Source organism: Anas platyrhynchos, chromosome 15, assembly GCF_047663525.1.
Source record: "Anas platyrhynchos isolate ZD024472 breed Pekin duck chromosome 15, IASCAAS_PekinDuck_T2T, whole genome shotgun sequence".
NCBI classification, from domain to species: Eukaryota; Metazoa; Chordata; class Aves; order Anseriformes; family Anatidae; genus Anas; species Anas platyrhynchos.
In genome coordinates, this window is record NC_092601.1 from 14,897,803 (window position 1) to 14,922,079 (window position 24,277).

Sequence of the window (24,277 nt, forward strand, 5' to 3'; positions counted from 1 at the left end):
TAATTATGCACAGCAAGAGTTTGCTCCCCACCTTCCCTCATTTTAACATTACATATAAATCTCTGAGGATAACTGTTTTTAATAGCCAAAAAATACACTGGCACCATAAGATACTTGATAACGGTGTCTTTTCTCTCAGAGATGGTGGATTGTAGGTGTCTCTTTGGCTGGTCTGTTGGTTTTGTTTTACACCTTGCACTCCAAGGAAGCTTCACTGCTCCAACTCCACCCCACTGCAGAGCATGTTACCTGGATCTTCGTGGGGACAAACTCCTGAATCCAGGAGCACGAGTGCTGGGATCATACATTAAAGATACATGAGCTGGGGTGAACCTGTTATCTGCAGGCCTGTTGAGGTGCTGCCTCCAACTCTGCCGATACAAGGCTCACTGTGAGTTGCTGTACACAGGCAGCTCCACTTGCTGCTTCAGCTTGCAGTCTGACCATAAGCAGTAGTCCGGTTTCCTCAGAAGGCTACAGATTAAGGACTGGACTCGAGTTGTAATACTTAATCCATGACCTGCACTAAAAAGTGTAAGAAACTGTGATGGCTAATGCAGACACAGCCTCTGCTGCTGCCACAGTAAGCCCAGAGATCATTCCCCACCTCATGCTCCGGCAGTTAACGTGAGCCAGCCAGCCTCTCTAATGCAGCCCTGATTTCAGCTCACCTGCACTACCACAGGTACGAGAGGGTTTTAGTTCTTCCAGAGCTGCCTAGCAGAAGGAATTGCTGCCCGAAGATTAGTAGCACAATCTCTTTACACTCTGCAAGCAAGAAAAGATAGCGTGGAGGCTCCTGCCCGCCTCCCATGGGTGCCGCGAGCCTTAATTAGTATTTCCAGCACACTCGGAGACCTTTGGACAGAGGGTGCTACAGAAGTGGAAAATATTATCATCATTACGCCTGCTACCACAAGTGCTGGAATTCAAGCCAGAGACTTCACAGCAGATGGTGAAGTCGCTAGCACGGCTGGCTGCAGTTATAATTTCTCTCATCACAGACTCTCCTTGTTGGAACAGGCTTCACCTCTCGATTTCTGAAGAGCAAAACAGAACCTGCGCTGACAGGACTGCGTCGTACTGGTCAGCACTGCTGACACATTTAAACCAGCCAGCGCTCCGATCGCTACGAAAGTAAATCATCCAATGGACTTTCTAATTAAAAAGAGCTTCACTTGCATTGCAAGGCTTCTCCAGCCTGTCACAGACAGCCCTCCCCTGAATTCTGATCGTTAGAGGGAAACAACAAAGAATTAGTCAGCTTTTGTTAAGTGTCAAACATTCCCACTCCAAACCATGCGCAAAACAAGGAGAGACATTTTATAGCTCTCAGAGCAGCTTTATACCTTTCTAAACACTATTTCTGTACCTCTTGCTAATTGCTCATTTGCCCTGATTTTATGGAACAGCCTGGCTCACGCCGCCTTTGACAGAGGAGAACAGCAGTGTTTAACATGCTGCAATAAGTGGGATATGAGCACTTCTAATTTTTCTCCTTATTTATCTCTAACTGCGGGGGTTAGCAACCTAGAACTCTGAGCTACCTGAGAGGTAACTAACATGCCATTAGCTTTGAATCTATTGCCAAGTGCTGCAATTGTCCTCTCCGTTTGGCTGAGGACATCACCTTGCAGAAAACAATTTCACAAACCTGGGAACATCTTGCTTAAAAATCTTCATTTCCCCAAAAACTTATCAGGGATTCAGGAACACAGGGACAGGGTAATACTGCCCTTCTTTTCCTGTGTTTTTTTCTTTTTTTTTTTTTCATGTTGTAAAATGTGAAGGATCCTACAGCAGAAAGAAGTGCTTTGAAATGGAAGTGAAGAGTAATTTCCACTACCCCTTGTGACACCATGGGAGTCCAAATACATTCTGCAGGGAGCTTACAAATGCATTGGCACACTTCCCATGTACCGAGGAGGGCACATTATCATGGAAACAACCTGACCAGGATTTATTTCAAATGGTGCCTGATGATGAAATTACCTTTAGCACATGCCTGTTAGGCAGACCTAACCTCAGTATTTCTAACTTAGGGTTTATTTGTACCACTTCTGTCTACCAAGACAGAAACCTGACCTCTGCTAAGTTCTGCCTGATTTCAGTGAAGTCACGGCAATATGGCAGTCTAAAAGAGGAATCACACGCAGCCGTCATTATCAGCCTATTCAGAGCACTCTTGCTGAATCTTTCAGATGTGCGTGCTGCCTTTGATGCCACGAGTGGTGAGAGTTCTGATGACACAGCCACGGGCTCTACTGAAGGTGGATGCTGCCGCTGCCTCCGGCCCTTCCTTGCAGAAGTCTCTGTTCTATTTAAGTACCTCCGCTCACACCCGTAACGGTATCTGATCATTGCAAAAGGTAACCTCACAAAGCCACATACCTACCCAATAATCCACTGTGCTACAGCACTCCAGCAGGATGCATCAAGACTCTTTTACTCCATGAAGACAGAAACCTACTTAGCCAGCGAGTGAAAGGCAATTCCAGAGTCAGATTTCAAGCAGCTTTTCATCAATCTGATTTTCATCCATTGAGCTGGACCTGGTTACACATGAGGATGAATATGCTGTTTCCTAATGGAGAATGGGTTGATTTACTGCTATCTAACCACAGCTCAAGACAGATAACCTGGCACTGAAGTGAAGAAAGCATGGAAATACTGAAATAGCAAGTGAAGACTGCATGAACTGCTGTGACTACATAAACAATACAGGGTAGCTTTAGTTTAGCCTAAATAATGGATTGCTGGCAGCTGCTAAGAAATCCCTGGTGGACAGGCATAACTGTCCCCTGAGATTTAAGTCTTGCTGTGATTTACCCCCCTGCCTCCACTGCCTTGGCACAAACCCAGGTCAGTGCCACACAGAACGCTACCTACTCACTGACCTGTGCCACGCCGAGAGCTCACAGCAGCAAGCTCAGGTCTCTGCACTGGCCACCGATGGATTCCCAAGGGGACTGCATGGTTTTGTTTTGTTTTGTTTTGTTTTCAAATAAATGGAGAAGGAATGAGGCCTTTTCGCTTAGGATCCCGTGCGTGTTGCAGTTTGAAGCTGCCTCTCCACACTTCAGCCGAAGCACTTTTACAAGAGAGGGCGCAGTGCCCAGCTCGTCCCCAGCAGGGGTCTGATGCTTTGGACCCAATTTCTCCTCCAACTCGTCCTCTGGACACCTCTGTTCGTAACCACTGGAAAAGCTGCCCAGCATACCCAGACGTTAGCAAACCAGCTCAACAGGTGTGAAGACCCTAAGCGAGAGGGATGCTTTCCTTCCCTATTTACATTGTTATGTAGCACCACATTTAAAATGCTATCATAGCGTTATCACATCACGCTACTGATGTCAGTGCCATGATTAAGATGGCAAAGTAATTACAAGTGCCTGTTTTTCTACACTGATTGTTTTCCAAATGAACGTTCTCTATTCCAGATAAACCCTCTATGGATTAACGTTTCTCCAACTTGCTCGCTGCCTAAAATGTATTTGATTAGAAAAGCCTGATCAAAACTCTGCTTGACCATTTTTCAGCACTTTACCATTTTTCTTTTCCTCATCAGGAAGAAAAGTGTGTCCATTAGTTAACCTTTTCAAACACATTCTTTTTGTAGTCTAATTCAAAGAGGATTATAAAAAAAAATCATCTGACTTGGCGTGTGAATAGCTTTTTGTGAATGCAGGGTGCGAGCATTCATATATCAGCACATCAGCACAGGCAGATAAGGGGAGCTGTGCATGTGCTCGCTTATCTGAATGCAAGATCAGTACTGTGAAACCAGCATAAACACCACCGACAGAATCCATATATCGATGCAATTCTTAGTGGTACTAGTGCACTTGTGTGAATTTGCAATTAAATAAAGCTTATTCCTTAAAAAGAAAACAAGAAGTTAAGGATATAATTCAAGGTCTATTGAGATCAATGGGAATTTTTTCCATTGCATTTGAAAATAGCTCCCTCTCCATCCCAACACGTCCTCTAGAATATTAGAAAAGAAATTACCTGGAATTTGTTTGTACTATTTATAGAAAAGCCAGGCCTCAGATACTGAGTCTGCTTTCTCACCCAGCAGATTCAAAGCTCCCCTTTGTCCATGGCAAACATTTCATGTATTTTAAGACATATTAGTTTCATATCAAATAAAGCCATTGAAAATATTACAAATACATGTGGGTGACAAACGAACCGATGCAGAAAACATAACTTTGAATCTCCTGACTTTTAGGCAATTAAAATATCAACTTAATTGTTGGATCTGTGTAGCTTCTCTCATTTTAATATGTAAATCAGTCTCTATTACTCTATAGCTCAAAGAATGTGTTACTCGGCTTACTTGATTAGGCTGGGAATTGCTGGTCCTGCTGTCACTATGTTTACACTTTGGTGACAAGTTTGCACATCAAATTCACATAATGCAATGTCATCAACTTACTCATCAAATATAAACTTCTTAAATACAGCCGCTGCTCTAGAATATTGATACAGCCCTATTTTTACTCCATTTGCAGCTTCTAAATAATCAGGGTAAGTGAAAAACAAAAATCAAGAACACAACTGAAGAACGGCATTTCCTAGAGAAAACAGCTTCCCACAGAGAGATGGGTAGATAAGCCAGACCGTATCCACAGCTCTCCTTCGGCTTCTGAATCTTAGTTGCACATGATCCCCCTTTAAAATGTGGAACAAGTAGAGACTTTATTTCTCAGTCTCTACACATTCACCCCACCTCATTTGGGATTCAGTCATAAGGAGTCCCTATTTATTTTGCGAAGACAGTTGGATTTCAGCTCCCAGCCAAGTATACCTAACTGAAAATTGAAATGAGGGCTCTAGAGAAAAAAAAGCAAATTCAGTAATTTTTTTCCATTATGAACCTGCCATAACAAGAATGCCACCATCTCAAATAGTGTTGAGAGAGAAAGAATAAATATGTTCAGTATTTTCCCATTGCTGTCATCCTTCCTGAATCTAATAAACATCCCCAGCCAAGGGGGCATTCACCTTGCCAGCACCAACCTTTTCAGGACGTTCCCTGTAACCTCAACACCCATTACAGAGTTCCTCTACCACATTTCCACAACTTGCTGCTGTTCACAAAGGCATCAAGCTTTAATTTCCAGGAGAAACAATACATTGACAAGATGTAAAGATCTGAGGCTCTCCCCTGCCGGAGCGCTCCGCCTGGCTGGCAGGCTGGTTTTTCTAAAGTCAGGGAAATCGTGTCAGGCTGAATTTGAGACATCAGCACAAGCCTTTCTTCTCAATCCTGCTGATGAATGAAAGAGCATTTTCAATTGTGTACATCCAGAGGCCTTATGGCACATCGTTGCTAATCAAAAGCTGCTCTGTGATGCAAACTGCTTTAAGAGGCAGCTCATATCACAACCCCACAGGATCCAAAGGGCAGCTGCAGATAATACTGCATTTCCTTCCCCTCGGGAGAACTGCTGGACTGGAGACATCTAGCAGGAGCATCCTGGCTCTTACACGGTCCCAGGAAGGCAACAACCAAGTAAGGAGAGCCTGACTCAAACACGTAGGCAGGAAAATGCAGCTACCAAAGTTTACCAAGACCCATGAGCTTCACAGCCTGATGGCTTGCTTCTGGATGATAAAGAAACACGCAGCACAATGGGACATGCAAGGCCTAAGGCCAGGAGTGGTGCTTCCTGCCATATGGCAGCTTCCATACGGTGCACTTTTAATGGTATTTTAGTGATTTGGAGGGAGGAAAGGGGTAAAAATACAGGAGGGAAAGGCTGCAAGTCCTTACACTGCTCACTGACTTCTGTCCTTGTGAAGGCTCTGAACTTCCCCCGGTCACATCCAGGGGAGCACAGCGATGTCTGGGGACTCGAAGGGACATGCTTGGCAGCAAGAACAATTCATCTTCACAGTTGCTTCGTGGTTCACTCAGCTACTGATGGACTGGGAACTAAAAACCCAAGGCAGCAGGCTTAAAAATATTGTTTTGATTACTGATCCTCCTCCAAAGCCACATACAGTAAGCTAGGAGGAGACAGAACACTCCCTGGCAGCCTGGGTTTCTCCAGGTATGCCCACACATTTTGTTTTGACTTACCTGATCCCACACGATGCCTCTAGACTTGCCACCTGCTTGTTTGTACCTAAACATCATCTACCTCTGCCTTCCCTGCCTGCCTCAGCGAAGTGCCCTTCCTTTCAGACATAACACCATGATTTTACTGCATTGGTATTGAATTCATAAAATGCATCCACCAGGAAATCAGCAACCTTCTCCCCAGCGCCATTTTCTTGCAGTGTTACTCATTTCCCTTACCATCAAATTCAAGGCTGGATCTCTAGGTCCAGAGACCCTTCCCCTTGGGAGTCTCTTCCTCATATTCCCAGAGAAATCTTTGCAGATATTCTCATAGTTCAGTGTTTATCTTTGGTCCCCCTCCTCACATTTGTTGTTGTTTTTTCCCCATCTCCTCCTCCCCCCCAACTTACTTGACCAGTTCTTTCTTGGTAAAGCAGCCTTTTTTTCTCTGGAGTAAGGGTTCTAATAAATACTTTTAATCAACTTCTACACAATGCCTAGCAAGAGGGTACGAGATGCTTTAAAAAAAAAAAACAACAAACAAACAAACAAAAAAAACCACTTAAGAGCCACTGGAGCTAAAATAGAGTTATTCTGCCGGTTCACAAGCTGCCTCTTACAAAAGCACAAAAAACAAGGCCTCCAGGAACACGACGCAGGAATTGGAAAAGAGGGGCAAGAAAGAAAACTCACAGCTCTGCTCTTTGTGAAGCTGAGAACAGCCCGTGCACTAACCTCTGACAGCAAGTTTTACACGCTCAGTAGCTACAACAGAATCAAGTTACAGGATTTATTACAAACCTCTGACTCCCAGGACTGCAGATGGAGCCTGCCAGTCCCAGCGATGTCTCAGCAGCAGCTCCCAGCACAGTGTCACACGGAGCTGCAGGATTTGGGCATCCTCCGGGAGTTGTTGGGGCAGTAACCCCTGTCTGCCCGCCTGCACTCCGGCCACTCACAGCACTCGGATGAAGTGGTGCTCAGGGGCAAGTGTCTCGTTGTCGAACAGACTCATGGCATGTTGCCACAGGCAGGGCACGCTGCTCTCAATACACCCAGTGCTGCACAACTTCCTATCTGCCTTATCTCTAAAAAAATCCTGGGAATCTATCTGGATGACAAATGCTATATATGATAAAAGCAATATTGTTTGGTTTTTGTTTTTTTTTAACCCAAGAACATTTCTTTTAGCCATCTTGAGGTACTATCATGTTCATCCAAGCCAGGAAACTGGTTCTTTATAGGCCCCTGCACTGACTTCACCAGTGTGGAGCATTTCTCACCAAAGGCCACGCTGCTGGATCAGGACACATGGAGGCTTCAAGGTATTTTCCCCTTGTGGCTGGGCTGCCCGAATCTGTTGACATTATTGTAATGTGAAAGGGCTTTATAGACTCTGCCCACCAACTATGGCATCACTGTCAATACTGAAGTACAGGAGGGCCCAGCTTGGGCAGGCTTTCAGAAAAGCAGGAATATTCAGCACCCTGCCTCACCACCCGCAGTGCTGGCCTGGGACACAGAAACGTGTATGATAAGGAAGGAAATCAAAGCAAGCTCTATTCAAACTGCCAGCTCACTCCCAGTTTTAATATACTATTCAGGTCCCAGACTGGTCTAAATGCCTTGCAGCAGAGAAACTAGCCCCATCAAAACACTAATGATAATAACTAGGCAGGAGGTGAGGGGATTACCCCGGGGAGACACGGCTGTACAGCTGCAAGGTCAGCTGGGGAAGCTCCGAGCGGGTCAGGCAAACCAGCTCCCAACAACTGCTGCTAATAATGCTCATCCTGTGTGCTCCTTTCTGTTTCATTTGTGTTCTGCACATTAAAACCATGCAACATTTGCGATGCAGGCAGCAGTATGGAATGAGTTTTTCCCCAACGAGAACACGCAGCCATCTCTGGAGTGAAAGAGGACAGAAACTGTGAACTTCATCAGCACACAGCGAAACACTGGAGGCAAAGCCTAGCTCTTTATAAACTTCAGAGGAAATTGGGATGCGCAGAAAGCAATTACTTTCGTTGAAATACAAGCAGGGCACAAAGGCGAACATCCTGCTCTTACCAGAAGTCCCTTCACGTTTGAAGACAGCAAATGCCCCAGACCTTCACTCTGTGTTTCTTTAGAAAGAAGGCAATTCCTTTGGTACAAAGGTGGAGGGGAATTGTCTCGTCTCCATTAAAGAGACAAAAGTCACCTAATGAATCCCGTCTGCACTAGGAAGAGGCACTTTGGAGGTGCTGTGTGATGGAGAAAGAGCTGCTCTCAGTGCCCCCAGCTGCCCACCCGTGTCCAACCCACGAGATGCTCAGCACGAAGGGGGATGCGGATGCTGCGTTTCCACATGCGCACCCACCACCAAAGGTCAGAGCAGAATCCTTTGTCAGGTGGACTCAGGCTTCATTTGCAGGTGCAGCCCTCATCTTGTGTGGATTTCCTACACACAGATGGTAGCACCAAGGCTTCCAAGCACCAACAGCTCAGCCAACTGTGGATGGAGAATGGCAACTTTTAAATTCCATCTGCTCCTTTTTTGTCGCCTTCTGTGCTCAGAAACACATTCATCAGAAGCGCAAGCACGCTGGGACAGTGACAAATTTTACCAGCTCTGGCTTGTCACTTCAACAGGATTAGATTATTTTAGTATTAATTCATTACCCAATTTAATTCCAATTAATAACATTTTTACAAGGCCCTGACGTGGCTGTGGTGCTGGAGACAGCCTTCGCTGAGCACCAGATGTAGCATCTCTGTTAGGGTCGATCACCTGCTTTACACTGAAATTCCCCCCCAGTTCTTCACCAAGACCCCCTTTTTCCTACTTTTCTCTAACAAGAGGGAAAGAAGCCATTAAGATTGATGAATAGCTTTCCTGTCAGGTGGGATTATGTTCAGGAAAATAGTTTGCTTCCAAAAATTCTCCACAGATGGTTGAAATCAAGGTTGATTTCCCCATCCTCCTTTCTGCTGGGGTGCCAGCCTGTCTCTCAATAGAAAGGGTATTAAAAGCACTTTTCCTCTTTCTTATAGGGAGAGGCTGGGAGAAAGAAGGAAATGCACCACTGTCGCTCTGGGACAGCAATAAATCATGAAAGCCAGTGGAAAACCTGTGTTAGTGCAGCCTTCAGTCAGGAGCCAGCTTCCACAGGCCATTCATTCCCACCTTCAAAGCTACCACTTTTAAGATGAGATCACAAATGGAAATAATCCGAAGCATTCTTATTTCTACCTACACTTCACTACAACAGACAAGCCACCGCTTCTGCCAGCTGCCCACTAGCTGCTACTGCCACCTACTTATGTGCTTGTAGCTAAGACCAAACTCCACCTCTGGCAGTGCCAGAAATAACAATTGAGTCCCACCAGGACCACACAGGACAAAAAAAGAAGATGTAAACAGCAACAGCCCAGAGTGAAACAGAAAATACAGATTTGGATCTGGAATTTAAAAAAGCAGAAGATGCAGCCTGAAATACAAAAGGGGTTGGGGGAAGCATGAACAGCACAGAAAAGAGAAATGTAGAAGCGGAACAGATTCCAAATCTGGGCAGCAATTCCCTGCGCCACCTTTCTAAAGCTGTTGCAATCTGCATCCCTGCTTCAGAGGCAGGAGGACTCAGAAACACTCCCCAGATGGCAGCCTGACCTTGGTGCACACTTCTGTTACACAACCCAGACCCGGGGAGGCACAGGGAGAGAAACAAAACACCCATAAAGTTACAGCCCATTCCCTTAATGGGGCTGCCACAGCTCTGCCCCATTAATACTGGACAACCCCGCGTGCAATTTTTACACTTTGAAAAAGGACAGTAAGTTGTTATAGCTCGCCTTGTCCAAACCTCTCCTTTGCAACAGCCCTGGTACTGATTTTAATAGAGACTATTACTTCATAAATAAGAAAAGGACCAGTGAACTACGTGGCAAGTTGCCAGCTTGTGCTGCAGCCTCCAGTGGTTATGCTCAAAAAGATTTAAAGTCCAGCATAACCTTGATTTTTAATAGAGTCACATTTAATGAGCTTTAACGTCCACAGTAATAATTTCCTTATTACCTATCCAGGAGTTGGAACCATGATCAGAAAAAACGTGTTGCACTCCAGTCCAATGAATGAATTTAATAAAGGCCAATGCATTATTATCAAAACCATCAACATCACCATCCTTAATACCTTTTTTGGTCGGTACAATTATAATCCTTTGAACCTGAAGTGCAATTGTCGCAGATCCCATAAGGCTGCTGAACATAGCAAACCTGCCTGGCTGCAGGCCACCCAAATTCCTCACCTGTGCCAATAAGCTAGTCAGGGCGTACGGCAAAATGGGATGATAAAATCTTACATTTACCTTTGCCTGTCAAGAGGCAAAATGCAAGCTTACATATGACCTTTGTTGTCTTCCCACTTTCATCCACACCTCCTGCTCTGAGAGTTCAGTCCTCAGCCTCCCCTCATCCCGTTCAGCACTGAAGGACCTCCTACCTCTAAAGCTCAGAGTTGAATTTGCCCCTTGGATGCACCAATCATGTGAGTTAAACATAAACATACACCTGGATAAACGGATATAGAGGTATTGCAGCTGACAGAAAAGGGTGCAAGAAAATTCAAAATCTTGTTACTTAGCACAGAAACAGGTCCACAAACCTCCCTGAAAACTGCTCCCTTGTTATGCACAATAAACCTCACTCCCAAAGGCAGCCAACTGCACAATGACACACAGAGCTGAGGGAGCTTCTGCCACAAACTCCTGATTTCACACCTTGAAAATATACTAAAATGGAAGGCACACGGCAGCTCTCCACTGCTGCCATTCCTGTGGGCAGAGCTGCTGAGATCCTAAGACAACAGTGAAAGCTTCATCTTGCATTTCTCGTTCCAAGAAAGACAGTCGAAGTTTTCTGGCCATGAGGATCCGTGTTGTGAAACCCCTCCTAGAACAGCTGTCACATCCACGCTGGGGCTGCTGCATGAGCTAAGCAGGACGGAGTCAATGCAAAAATAGATGAGGTTTGCACAGCACGCCTGATGAGCTGCCCCCTAACCTGCCGTGAGCTCTGCCCTGCCCCAGCAAGGTGAGCACGCCTGGCAGTCAGCTCATTTAAAGGCAGCTCAGACATGCCCGTGCACCTTGCAGTCACAGTGCCACACCATCCCCAGCATGTCTTGCACATCCCAACTGAGAGTCTTGTTAAAGACATGGGGTCTTTAACATCGGACTGTGCTGCCGAGTGCTCCGCAGCAGAAAGGAGGCTTTAAGACTGCTTCTGGCAACACTCCCTGTGCACGACAGTGATGCTCACAAGTACACAAAACACAAGAAAAAAAAATATCTTTCTGTATAACCTGGCTTACAATAAACATGCCCCAGTCTCAAAGACAGCCATCCACAGAGCTCCTCTAACCCTCACTTACAGCTCTTTTCCCATTTTTGTTTACAGGAGCCACTTCCAAATGCACTTACAGGCACTTGGAGGATGCAGAGGGCCCTCCTGTGACTGTGATAAATGATGGCTAGAGATTGTCACCAAAGTATTTCCGACCCTGCCAGGCTCTGCAACTGATGCTCTCTCCCAGCTGGGTTGATGAAGAGAAGTCAGAATGATGTAGCACAGGACTGGGGCAAAAGGTAAAAAAGCACCGCGTAGACGAGAGGCTGGAAACGCACTGAAACCCAGGGAGCTGTTTGTTTTCCTGTCAGAATCAAAGGCAGAAGAGAAAGAAGCTTTAAAAATGCATCCCCTATGAGCTAAAGAAAAACCTGGTAACATCCCAGCACAGAAATGCCTCACGAACCGCTAAAAGCAACTGCATGAAAGGCAGCGGAATAATAATTATGAATAACAAATCACAGGAGGCATACATGAGAAACACGCTCCCCAAGAAGAAACGGTCTAATTACTGTAGATGATACCCCAGGGGCTCGTTCATCAACAGCAGAGACACGGAGCTGACCTCACCTCTGCACTCCTCTGCCCCTGACCGTCACTCTCCCCTCCGGGCTTCAGGGGCACTGTGAGCCGTGTGCCTCTGCAGCATCAGATGTGCCAGGCTGCTCGGGGGTATAATGACAGACAAGGGCACTGGGCAGCAGCAGCCACTGTAATTTAAAAACCAGCGAATTTCAGATGTAAATTGCAATGTAAACACTGTCCCTGAGAACTGCTTGGGTCCCACCGGGATCTCGGGCTGGAAGCTCCTACAGGCAAAGACGGCCTTCCCTAAACGTTCGGGAAATGTTTAATGTTTCTGCACCTGCTGGAGCATCCACTAAGAGCAGTGACAAACTGTCAGTGCACCTCTAGCATCCCATCAGCTCTTCATTTTATAAACCACCCCATCTACACTTCTCACCATCCCATTTTTGAGGCTATGTAGTACCATAATCCACCATGAGACGCTGGAACAAACACATTCTTAGCAGTAATAAAGTACTTCTGTTTGAGCGATGGAAAAACAAGAAAGCTACTTTCAGAGAATTTCAGTGCCATTACAGTGAAAGATGTTTTTTTTCCTGTGGATTTTCGTCAAACAAGGGCTCTGCCATTTTGTGAGTCTCAAGTTTCTGGCACACGGGGCTTGAGAGGAAAGCTCTGCCCTCTTGGACACATCTGAGGTCTGCCCTGACCTCTGGACACTGCCCACCTACATGCTGCTGGAGCACAACAGGTTAGCTCCACGCAGCTCTTCAGCTTTCTCTTATTTTTCTCTTCTCTAACAAAACTGTTTTGAGGGTAAACTACATGTGAGAGAATTACAGCAGGAAGGTCTCTTGGGTGCTGCAGCACAACTCGACTCTGCCTGGTCGCCTCGCCGTGTTGTAGGTGATGGGTCACATTTTTTGATATTCTTACCTTGATTTACAGAGTCTGAGAGCACGTCTAGAGTTGTTGACTTTGGGGTTACTGTACTAAAAAGCCTCACGTATGCACGCGAAGTGAAGAAAGGCTGTACTGGAGGAGAGCCACACATTCTGTGAAATGTATTTAGCTCAGTGAAAGATGTACTCTATCTTCATGCAGTATTGAATGTAGCTGTGATTAATGGGGCACATATACACTGATAAACAATATTAATTTGTTTTAAGCCAGGTCTGAAAAGATTTCAACCACTTGCTTCCCTGCAGCTATGAAAGTTATTTCCTGCTGTTTGTGCTACCTCAAGGGCTAAAGCAGCCCTGAAAAGCAGGAAATATTTCCTTTCACTCTGCTGGCAGCACCAGCCTGTGAAGGTTGCTGTATTGGTATTTCATTTATCATCAGCAAATGATATGGTTTATTACTACTTATCCTTACCACCTGCCCTCGGTACCAAACTGGTACCAAATTGGACTGCTACCACACACTCGCTCTCCTGCATCAGCCCAGCTTTTCTACATTTTCCTCATAACCCTTCCAGCAGGCACGCTGTCTGCAATGCCTCCATCTGCTTCTGCAGTCGGTTCCTCTGTCAGTACGGAGGGATAAGTGCATCTTGATGACAAGAAGCCAGCAGCCTACCTGCAATTTCTTGTGGTGACTGAAAACTCCCGACTCCTTCCAGATTCCCATGGATGGAGCCGCCTCCTTCGAGCACCCTCACCAGCTCCCTCAGCCTTTCACATTCCTCCTGGAGTTGCTGCTGCTCCTCCTTGCGCTGCTGCTTGGCCAGGCTCGCCGGGTTCATGCTGAAATGAAGAACTTTGGTTTTGCTGGGGTCATAGTCACCCTGCATGGCAGAAACAGCAAAAGCAAACTGAGTAACTTTATCCAAACTCCGTGTCCACCCAGCTACCACCCTTTGCACAAAGACAAAAAATGTTACAGCAGAAAAAATGGACGTTTATGCAGCAATTTTTTATTCCAACAGCTCAAATCAGCTGAACCTGGGATTGCTTCTCCTCCTCCTGTTACCCAAAAAAAAAGAAAAAAAAAAAAAAAGAAAAAGGAAAGAAAAAAAAAAAACACCAAAAAAATGCTCAGCAGAGCTTGCTCCTTGGCTGACACCTCCATTGTTAAATTTAACTCCAGAAATGAAGTTTTATAGCTGTGTTTTACATCTCTTGGTAGTAGGAGATTACAAGGAACACACAAATGCATAGTTAAATTACAGCAGGACACCCGGTACCAGCCTAATTTATTACCAGTATGAGGCAGCCATGTCCCCATGACTCCGGTGCTGGAGTCATTAGCAAGTTGTATCAGCTCATCCCAAGCAAGCGAACAGATATTTCATTTTATACTTTTTTCTCAGAGGTTAGCTGTATTTATAGCAGCTTAAATAGTCAGTCAAGTCCTAAGATAGCAAATTAATATTCTTCCAAAGTGAGAGGAAAACACTGATGTTACATTTGTGATTTCAGAGAGATAATTTTCATATCAACTACAGGAAGCCTCACAACCATAAAAGTAGTAAAGCATGTACTAAGCCTGGCTTCCGCAGCACTCTGCCCAGCTGAAACCCTATAGCACTGCCTGTATAAAATGGCATTTTATATGGTAATATTTTTCCTTCAATTAAATCTCAGGACCTAAAGTGATTTTACAAACATTAATTAACCCTCAAGAGCAGCGCGAGGTAGGCATTATCCCGATTTTATCATTTAATTTTCATTAAAGATGTACTAGAAATTTAAACTTGGGGGAAGGGAAGGCAAACTAAAGAAGAGATCGAGCAACTTCATCCTGCATACTGCTGGTGAGACACCCCAGAAGACCCTATTAACGCCTCTTGCAGACACCCATCCTGATATTTTAAAGCACCTCCGGCCACAGCAGGGAGAGAACTTCGGAAGCTTGCAGCCTCGCAGGCTGGCAGCAGGCACAGCTCTGGTTCTAAAAGGGATTTGATGCCAAGAGCATGGGATCCACGTGCTGGCGAGTGTGAGATTCTGCCACCAAAACCATCCTTTAATACTCTGCACAACCTGAAACCTCAAGCTCCAGCATGACTGGTATGGAAAGCATCAATGTACCTGGAAACCCACAGGTGTTATCAGGGCTGCGGTGTCCAGACAAAGACACGGAAGTGAGGTGTTGGTATCCTTCGTAACTGTACTGTTAGCCACCGATATGGTGCTTTTGGGGGAAACCAAGGCAACCACATTTGTGGGGGCAAAGAGAGTGTCACCATTTCACTGTGTGAGTACTGTTTGAAAAAGGAAAAGGGAGACCTGATCTTTACATCCCAGGCCAAGAGCAAGATGGGAGGAACCCCCTTACACGGAAGGACTCAGAACCCCCCCGAAAGGGCTGCCTGACCCCAAGGGACTCACCACAGAAGCACTGGGGTGCCCCTTCCAGCTGTGTGCCCCCCACCATCAGAGCACGAGGTCTTGGTGCCCTCTGTCACATACCTGGCAGTGACACATCCCCTCCTGCCACCCGAGGCACCACAGCGCTCAGGAGAGCTGCAGGAGCGTCTGGGAGGGCAGCAGCAGTGCTTTGGGCACACAGCAACGGGCTTTGCGAGCTCATCTCCATGGGGAGGGGGAGACAGACAGACCGGTAGGACCTGGGGAAGGAACACCCCCACTGGCAGCTTCAGCCAGGAGGTGTTGAGATGGGAACTGAAGGACTGGGACCCCACGCAGCAGTCTGATGTCTAACAGAAGGCGCATGAAGGCAGCTGAAACACCAGCTCATTAGATTTATGCTCCCCAGCAACACCCTGGCATTTACAAACCTGTCTCCGCAGCCGGCGGGCTAACTTCTGGTGCTATTTGCATTTGGGGCTCCTCTCCCCTCCCGCTCCCGTAGCGAGGCAGCAGGATGGCCGGGGTGCTCTGGCCCTCCTGTTTGCCTTCCCAGAGAAGGGAGCCAGACCCAAAGTTTGCTGTTTGCAGCGGCTGGCAAAAGGATGCTCTTCCAGGCAGAGCCGCGGAGCGAGGCTGCACCAATGTCAGGCAGAGATCACGCCTTGGCTGGTGCCTGCGATTTCGTACTGCACCATCACTGCAGAAGCTCGCGCGTAATGGAAAGGCACAGGACACCAGCAGGATCCGAGTGGGGAGGGAAACCATACAAACCTGGAGATTGCTGCCCCCGTCCGTGCCGGGACCACTTTAACGCAGGCGGCGTTAGTCTGTTTTGCTGCTTCGCTTCTCTTTTAAAATATCTCCCTGGCCTTTCTGTGAAGTGCTGCCAAGAAGCTGCAGCGCTTTGTCTTTTAGAGCTTCTTCAGCCTATTTATTTTCTCCTTTTATAATGTGCACCCTTCCAAAATCATGCTCGAAAGCTCAGCGCTAAAGCTCAGCCTTATTTTCAGGGCTCACCAGGCTTCCTGAGCACGTCAGTCTGAAGCTCCACTGCCAGAGCTCCACGAGACAGGCAAATCTCTCAGAAACTCGCTGTGATACGAAGGCTGTATCTGAGGGCTGTGGTACAATGCATCTCATTTAACATTTCTGGGAGATCACTAATATATTTGCTATGCTGCTCACATTTCGGGCTGGGGCAGTAGCTTGCTCTTTATTCTCCACAGCACAGATCAAACCAGCACATTTCTCCCTACAGCCAAAGTATTAGTGCTGCTGGTTTATTTTATAGTAATGCCTAAAGAAACCAAGAGACGGAGATCCCAGTGCGATAGGCACTGTGCAAACCCTGCAAGAGATTACCATCCGAAACCACAAAAACAGACAACAGCCTGAAAATGCCATGTGTGAGGGGAGGAGAGGTACGGAGAGATGCAACCTCCAGTTCGAGGCCTTTAGCATCACCATGGAAGAAATGAAAAGAAAACCTAACTTTTAGATGATGCCCATAGCCACCAGGCCTTCCTGCTGCCTTACACAGATGCACCAAACAGCATTCCTGAAGTCTCTGGGAAAATTCCTGCATAATACAACCAAACACAGGGAGCTTTGCACGGAAGCAGAGCACACTGGAGCCAATTTCAGGTGAAAGGGATCAGGTGCATGTGTACATGGTACCAGGCAGCAATACAGCACCTCAGCTTCTATCATTTGGAGTGTTTCTCTGAATTTCCAACGGTGGGAAGTGAATTAGGTTTGCTCCAGGAACACTCAGGGCTGGAAAATGCTAGATATAACAGGCAGTAAAGCAGCATCGCAATCTCACTAGTATTTGAAGGAAATGAAACTTTAATGCTGGTTAGAAACCAGGAACCGAACAAAGCAAACCTCCTCCTCCTCCCGGACCCCTTTAGCTCTGAAAAACATAAATTGCTGGTTTTCTGTCAACTGTTCTTCCCCCCACAATAAATTAGTTTTACCGATACAAATTTTGTACCTTCAGCTCTGCAGTGGGAACCTGGAAAATGGTGTTTCTGGCACTGGGAAAGAAGAACTAAACGAGACTTGCCTGTTTAGAAAATCATTTCTAATCTAGGGCCGCTGATGAGGAAGAACAAAGAGTGGCATTTGAAAGGCGCTGTGCAGAAGGGACTCTGCCACGCACCAGACTCTTTGAACAGGAGCTGAAAATCCCCAAGCGACTGCCCAGGAGCAGCTCCAGATGCTGCTTCTGCTCTAACGTAACACAGGCAAGGAGGTATCGCTTGTCAGAGTTAACAAGCATCTCGCACCAACCTGCAATGTATCTCATTTTTTTCCAGGAAGTGTGAAAAGCGTGCTCCGAGTTTGGAACTTTGGCCTCAATGTCAGAATCAGCCAAATCCACTTACGCTTAAGATGACCTCCTATAAACACGAGACATTTGGGGAACAGAACCAATACATGACCTGTAGACAAACACTTTGTTGGGAAAAAAAAAAAAACACAACACACTAAACCACCACCTGTCCCTGGCTCGTTCAGCAGACACCTCTGTAGACTGTTCTGCTCATCAGTACATCACGGCCAGTTCTCTGAGAGCAAAGGTGACACGGTACTGCTGGCTTCTCTGCAAAGCCCACTCTTTACCCCTGTTTATCCCAATACTTTAAAATTTGGCAACTGCAGAGATGCAGAAGAGAAAATAACTTGAAGTAGAGAGAACTGCTGGCATTCATTGATTCTTCCTTCAAGGAATAACACTGAGCCAGTAATTCAGATTTGTCAGAAAAATGTACACAGAGCTTCAATTTAGAAGGAAGCAATAAATACCTTGATTGATTGCAACCAAGTCTGGTTGACACTTAGCAGTACAGTGAATTATTCATTCCTGGAAAGTAAGATGCTAACTAGCTGATTTGGTGCTTAAGGCAGCAAAAACATTTTTGTGCTCTCAGAAGGGCGCTGGACATTTTGCAAAGAAGATTTGTTGACTCCACGTTAGTATGTTCTCCGATTTGTGAAATAATGTTCTGGCATCGTCCTTAGCCTTCCAGCCACGTGCCCCTAGGACACACGCAAGAGGAAATTTTGCATTGACCACTGAGAAGGAATTACCAGTCCACCAGTTGTGTCCCGACCGCGTAGACATTATGCAAGACAGCCACCACAGATGCAACACAAATACTGTCTTAACGAAGTATGCTCCAGGCACACCCTGGGATGTGGAACAACACTTTATTAAGACTGTGGCTATCAATAAACTTCCTGACTAAGAGACAATAGAAACTAAAAGATCATTGAAAAAAAGAACTTGCAACAGGACCAATTTACCACCTAGAACAGATGCACATGGTCAAGTCAGATACTACCACTCTGCTCCTGCTTCCATCTCTCAGTCTGGAAAAAAAACGTAGAAGAGATAATTGTGTGGATGCTGCGTGTCATTTTCTAAACTTATATCATCGGCAAACGGTATGTTGGCGCCCATGTTAGAATCACAACTCCAAAGCTTTCCAAGTCATCTCCCCATTAGGGAAGAATCAGTCAAGTGACGAAACACTGAGCGAGGACGAGATTGCTTTAATCTCTGGAAAACAGAAACTTTTCCTTTAGAAGAGCAGTTGTTAGGAAGAACAATGAAGGCTGCCAGTGACAGCACCTTGAAAAGGGCTGAGCTTCTTCTGGCATCTCTGCTCATGATCGCTTGAAAACTGCAGTCTCAATTCAGAGACGTCTTTCTCCAGGAGCTACAAAAGCCTCCACTTCCACAGGCCCACAGGTAAGGATAAAGCTCCTAAAACTACACCGCCTGCTTTACATTTGACAAAACTTTCTGTGCTTAATAACTCCACTTAAGATCTATTCATCTACGGCAGATATTGCTAATCCGATGGTGGAACTGGTGGCAAAGGGAATAACCTCAGCTGTTGTGAATACGTCTGGCTAACGTCACTTAATGAAATTAAAGCCGAGAAGTTCCCGCATCCCAAGGAAGCAATGATCGTCACCAGCAGCAAGCACTGTCAAGGATTTTCAGCTGACTTCTGATCCTCGGAGGCTCCTCCCGTTTCCTGCACGGGCACGCAAATTGCTCCAAACCCATAGATGATGCTGATGCACAGTGAAGCGCCGTGTTTTTTCATAGCTTTGATGTCTATCAACCTTAAAAGATTAGGCTTTCCGAGCAGTACAATAAATTCTGGTGCAGCATATGGACAGCTGAGTTTAATCGCTGCGCGCTCGCAGTGCAACAGATTGTGCTTGCCCCTGCTGAGAAAAGGCTGTCGGCTGGAAGCTCTTCAAGGGAAGGACCATTTCTTCCTTTGTGCGCCTCTCGCACACACTGAGCGCCACCCAAATACGAGCAGCACACGCTGCTGCTTTCTGAGCTAAGGAATTTGTTTCTGTGCTGACGTCTTAAAAGAAAAATCTTCGACGTTTCCGGACTGGGACGCATTATTCAATACCGGCAAACGTAAATAGAAACAATCTAAGGGGATTAGTGGATTGCATCAGCTTTAAAGGAGTGATGGGTCAATAGTTACCTTGGAAGAACATCCCAAATGACTACATCTATCTGGAGGAGATGGATGAGAAAGTTTCTTAAATACAGATAAAAAAATGTAAATAAGCCATGGGAGAGGTGGTGGAGGGGAGTGTTTGAAAAGCATCCAACTGGCCAGAGAACGCACTCGCTTCCATCTGCTACCTCTCGCAGGCAAAAAGGAGCTCAGCTGGTGCATGCTAACACACAGCAGATAATGGGGTACGGGCAATGGGGGAGTGAATCTCCAAAGCTGAATTTGGGAGCTCTGAAGAAGCAGCCCGCAACTTGCCTGCTGCCAGCACAGCCTGGTTTTAAACTTTGGTAAATTCTGGACTAAAAGAAAACGGCATGTCCCGTATCCTCCAAAAATAGTGAGAAATGAGATAGAATCACTGCCTAGGAGGCTGATCAGAAGCAGGTCAATGATTTGTAGTATTTAGATTGGGAAAACCAGGGGCTTGGGGCTCCAGAAAAGAAGGTGGGGTCAAAAAGAGGGGTTCCCAGGGCCAGAAAATGACTGGGAAAAAGCACACCCCAGTGTCCAGATCTACCATGCTATTTACCCTGTTCCACTCAAGACTGTCTCGTATATTCATTTTGTGACAAAACGTTACTGGAGGCCTCTGGCTGGTCTCACTGAGTCAGGATCCAGCCAGAAAATTCTTGTAAAATCCAAGTTTCTGCTGCTAAAAGGGCTGACACTGCTTTTGGGGACCTGCAGAAGCTTATTCTTGGATTCAGGCCCTCCTCCTGAAACCAGAGCCTTACACAGGTCAAGCTGCAACAAAAATGCCTGCCCTGCCCAAGGCTGCAGGTTTCTGCAATGACTGCCTTACTCTTCTGAAAACATGGGGTATTTGTGAGTAAACACAGCCCCTGAACACAGCTCCACACACACACGGGCTCCACACACAGCCCATAAATACTCTGCTGCTTTTAGTGAATTATGAAAGCAGAGAATTCACAAATCATTAGAAGTCTCTGCTCAACGCATTTATCTTGTAGCTTATACTTAATGGTATAGCATTTACATCGAGAATCATCTGGTTTTAGTCTTTCATCAATATCCCTGGGAAATTTTACTCTAAGATGAAGAATAAAGAAACACAGTGGGAAGGCAAAATTGGAATTTATCACCTGAAAGGCACATGCAAATTCCCCAGCAATCATCGCTCTTGTTGCAGTTGCTTATTAAACTAGAGTCAGCTGGGCTATGCAGGTGAACAGCTTCAACTGGCCTAGCTTTATTTTATTTTTAACAGCTTCTTTAAAAAAAATAAAAATAAAAATCCATTTTGGATTCTCAACTGCCTTGAACAAATACGGGATGCATTTCTCCACATGGTACGAGGCTGTCTTAGAAAGCTTAATCCTTCCTCAGGAAATGCCATTTTAATGGAAATTCTGTTTCTTGGGTTTGTTCTTTTCGTTTCTTTGCTCAGGCTTGTTAAAGTGATTAGAGTAAAACCCAAAGTAAACAGCATCCCACAGAATTCCCAGTGCACGCAGAGCACAGATCGCAGCACGCTGACCAGCCCCGCTCCCCCTGCCACACAAGATAACTCCAGCAAGGGATCTTTAAAGCCCTCGGAACAGGGGCTGTAATAACAAAAATGGATTGCAAAGACGAGACAAAGCAAGATAACAAATAAGCAACAACCACCACCTGCTCCTCAGAGCTTTGCCAGAAGGCAGGCACGCAAAATCACAAACAGCTGGAAAAAAACCTGAACGTGCTGCATGTCAGGGAAGGACTCGCTTGCTCCCACCAGGTCTCGTGCTGGTACCCTGCCTTCCTTCCCACCTTACTCTCTCCATCATCTGCGTGTGTATCGGCAGCACAGACAACTTGGGGAGCAGAAATTCATTTGGGCAGCCTTTTCATCCTTGTCTTAGGCAGTTTGTAGTTCAGCTCCTGCTACTTCTTCCCCAAAACACAAAGATTGTTCTTCGGCCCCAACAATGCGGCCTCTGCTCCATACACCTTGATTCCGGCAGCTCTCCTGGGGTCTTCTGAACACCCACGTCGGCCATTCCCACAACAGCAGAGCTGAGGATAATCTCTGATAGGCTGAGTTAGGTCTCTTCATCCCCCAATAACCCTACCACAGCTCCCACATCAGATTTCAGACCCTTACCCTCACACGCCATGCCATGAATGATTATCCAGCTTTATTTCCCCAATATTACCTTCCCCACTCCATCAGTAACACCTCCAACACCTGGATCAGCTGCTCCTTCCCCAAAGATCTCAACCATTTCATTTTTCCCCTCTGAGCTGACCTGCCACACATGTACTCATTGATATTCCTCCCTATGGCCCTCTTCTAAAGCAGCATCTACAGAAAATTAGCAATGAGCCAGAGAGGCAGTAGGAGTTAGGAGGCACTGCAGACAAAAAGCTCTAATCGCCCTAATCACACCACTCTAACACCAGACCATACCTTTTGGTACAACATGTAACACATTTCGGGCGCTGCTGCAATCCGAATAATAAAATAAAATGTCTCGCCAGTGCTGCTGAGGCCCTTCAGGTACGGTTTTAAAAAGGAGATCTTTTCTTTATGCCCACTTTCAAATGCAATATCCCCCCGAGGATGCAAGACTGCAATTTGCATGGAGTAGGGCATTCGGATGAGGTCTGCGATGCAAATAAACGTGACGAGAAGGTTAAGAGTTGGGCCAGCCAGACATGGAGTGACACGAAGTTGGGATAATTGAGAAGAAAAAAATGCATTCAAACATTCAGCGTCCCTTTCATTTGCAGCTCTTCCTTTTATTGAAATTGAAGAAAATCACAGGCCATTTGAGGACACTGTTACCACCTAGATAGAGCTTTGAATTTCAGGGCTTCACCTCCAATTTTTTCAAGCCCCGGATTCCTGCCTTTCCAGAGAACAAAGTCCATAAAAAGTTGCTGTTATTTATATTCTGGTAGCATGCAGAGACCTGTGATGGTTCAAAAACCTCTGATAAAGACACTGGGGAAACAAAAACAATCTTGATTCAGAAAACAGCCCCAAAGAGCTAACGGTTTGAGTTTTAAAAATTCTTTTTCAGAGATAAGAATTAACTTCACAGCGAGAAATGATGGTTCTCCTAGATGTTAATTTCAAAAAAAAAATATTTTATCAACTTTGCCATACAAATGAAGTCACCATTGGTTGAGAACAGCGTTATGCTGTTGAGAAATGCCAGACCAAGCCCGTTTTTTCCAGAGGAGTATACAGTGAAAAAAAAAATACTACTTTGCTGCTCTGTTTTCTTATTGTGCATGCAACGTGCACATACAGATACTGTACAAATAGACCAGAAAGATAGAAGACATTTGAAGTACGTTTTTTTGTAGCATTGACTGCAATCCAGATATTCACCAATCAAAGCTTTCCCTCCCAACAATGCTCTATAAATCGCACTTTAATGTCTCGGTAATTCTGTGTTTCCTTGTAAAGCTCTACTTTGGAATGAATTCAGATGGGATTTCAAGGGGAGATCACAGAGAAGAAAAGCAGCACAAATCCGCTGTGCTAGCCCAGGATCCTCCTTATTCAAACAGGAAGGAAGAGTCAGAGTGGAGTATGATACCTGAGGTTCCTCCTTCAAGATGTGAAGTCTTTTTAAAGGAAAGCCAAACTGCAGTGTAATAAGATTTTCTAGTTGCTATACCTAACTATGAAAGAGCAAAACCTCCATGGGTAGTTTTTGAGAGTATCTTATATTAAAAGAAACATAAACAACAGTGGTGCAAGAAGCCACCACCTCCATGATCTGATGCAGGATGCACCAAAGTTCAGCTGAGCACATCCAACCTGAGCAGCAAGTGACAAGGAGAGCTGTCAATCACGTTGCTTATCCGTACAGCAAACACACGTTCCCCACGTTGGCTGAGGAAGTTAGCCACGAGAGCATTAACAGCAACACTGAAACTTCCCACAAGCTTCAAGCAGACCGGGATGCTCTGATCCTGTAATGCAGAGCATATAGAAGTACAGTTATATGGCCTTGCATGCATATCTCAGACCTGACAGGGTACGAGGCAAACCTGGAGCAGCTTCACTGCCTTTTGGTGGCTGAACGCCCACCCTCGTCATGCATGCGGGGCAGAGCTGCCCGCTGTCATCAGCAGGCTCCCTGCCTCGAGCTGGACGTTGCTCTGCTTGAAGAGCGAGTCAAGTTCCCTTTCACATCACACAGAAACTCTGACAGATGCAAATGGGTCGGAGGAGTCATTTCTGACAGGCTCTCTGAGCAGTCGGTCAGCGTCTGAGTGAGTTTTACAGCAAACGTGCTCCAGGTTACACAAGCTCCACCGCAGCCTCTCGCTGTGAGCGGCTGTTGCCTCCCACCTTCCTCCTGCTTCGGCCAAGCAGAAGATAAAAACGAGGAAAACAAAACAAAATACATCCCTGCTACACATCAAAGGGAAGGAAAGTTAGGGAAGAA

General features: G+C 45.9%; 1 protein-coding gene across 10 annotated transcripts in view; it reads right to left on the bottom strand.

Moving 5' to 3' along the window:
* MAD1L1 (mitotic arrest deficient 1 like 1) overlaps positions 1-24,277 on the bottom strand; it is a 347,495-nt gene that overhangs the window by 105,792 nt on the left and 217,426 nt on the right. For all 10 annotated transcript variants that reach the window (XM_038187038.2, XM_038187039.2, XM_027469053.3 and 7 more), the window contains one exon: positions 13,571-13,778. In XM_038187038.2, the coding sequence (XP_038042966.1) occupies positions 13,571-13,778 (208 nt within the window). The remainder of the gene's footprint in view (positions 1-13,570; positions 13,779-24,277) is intronic.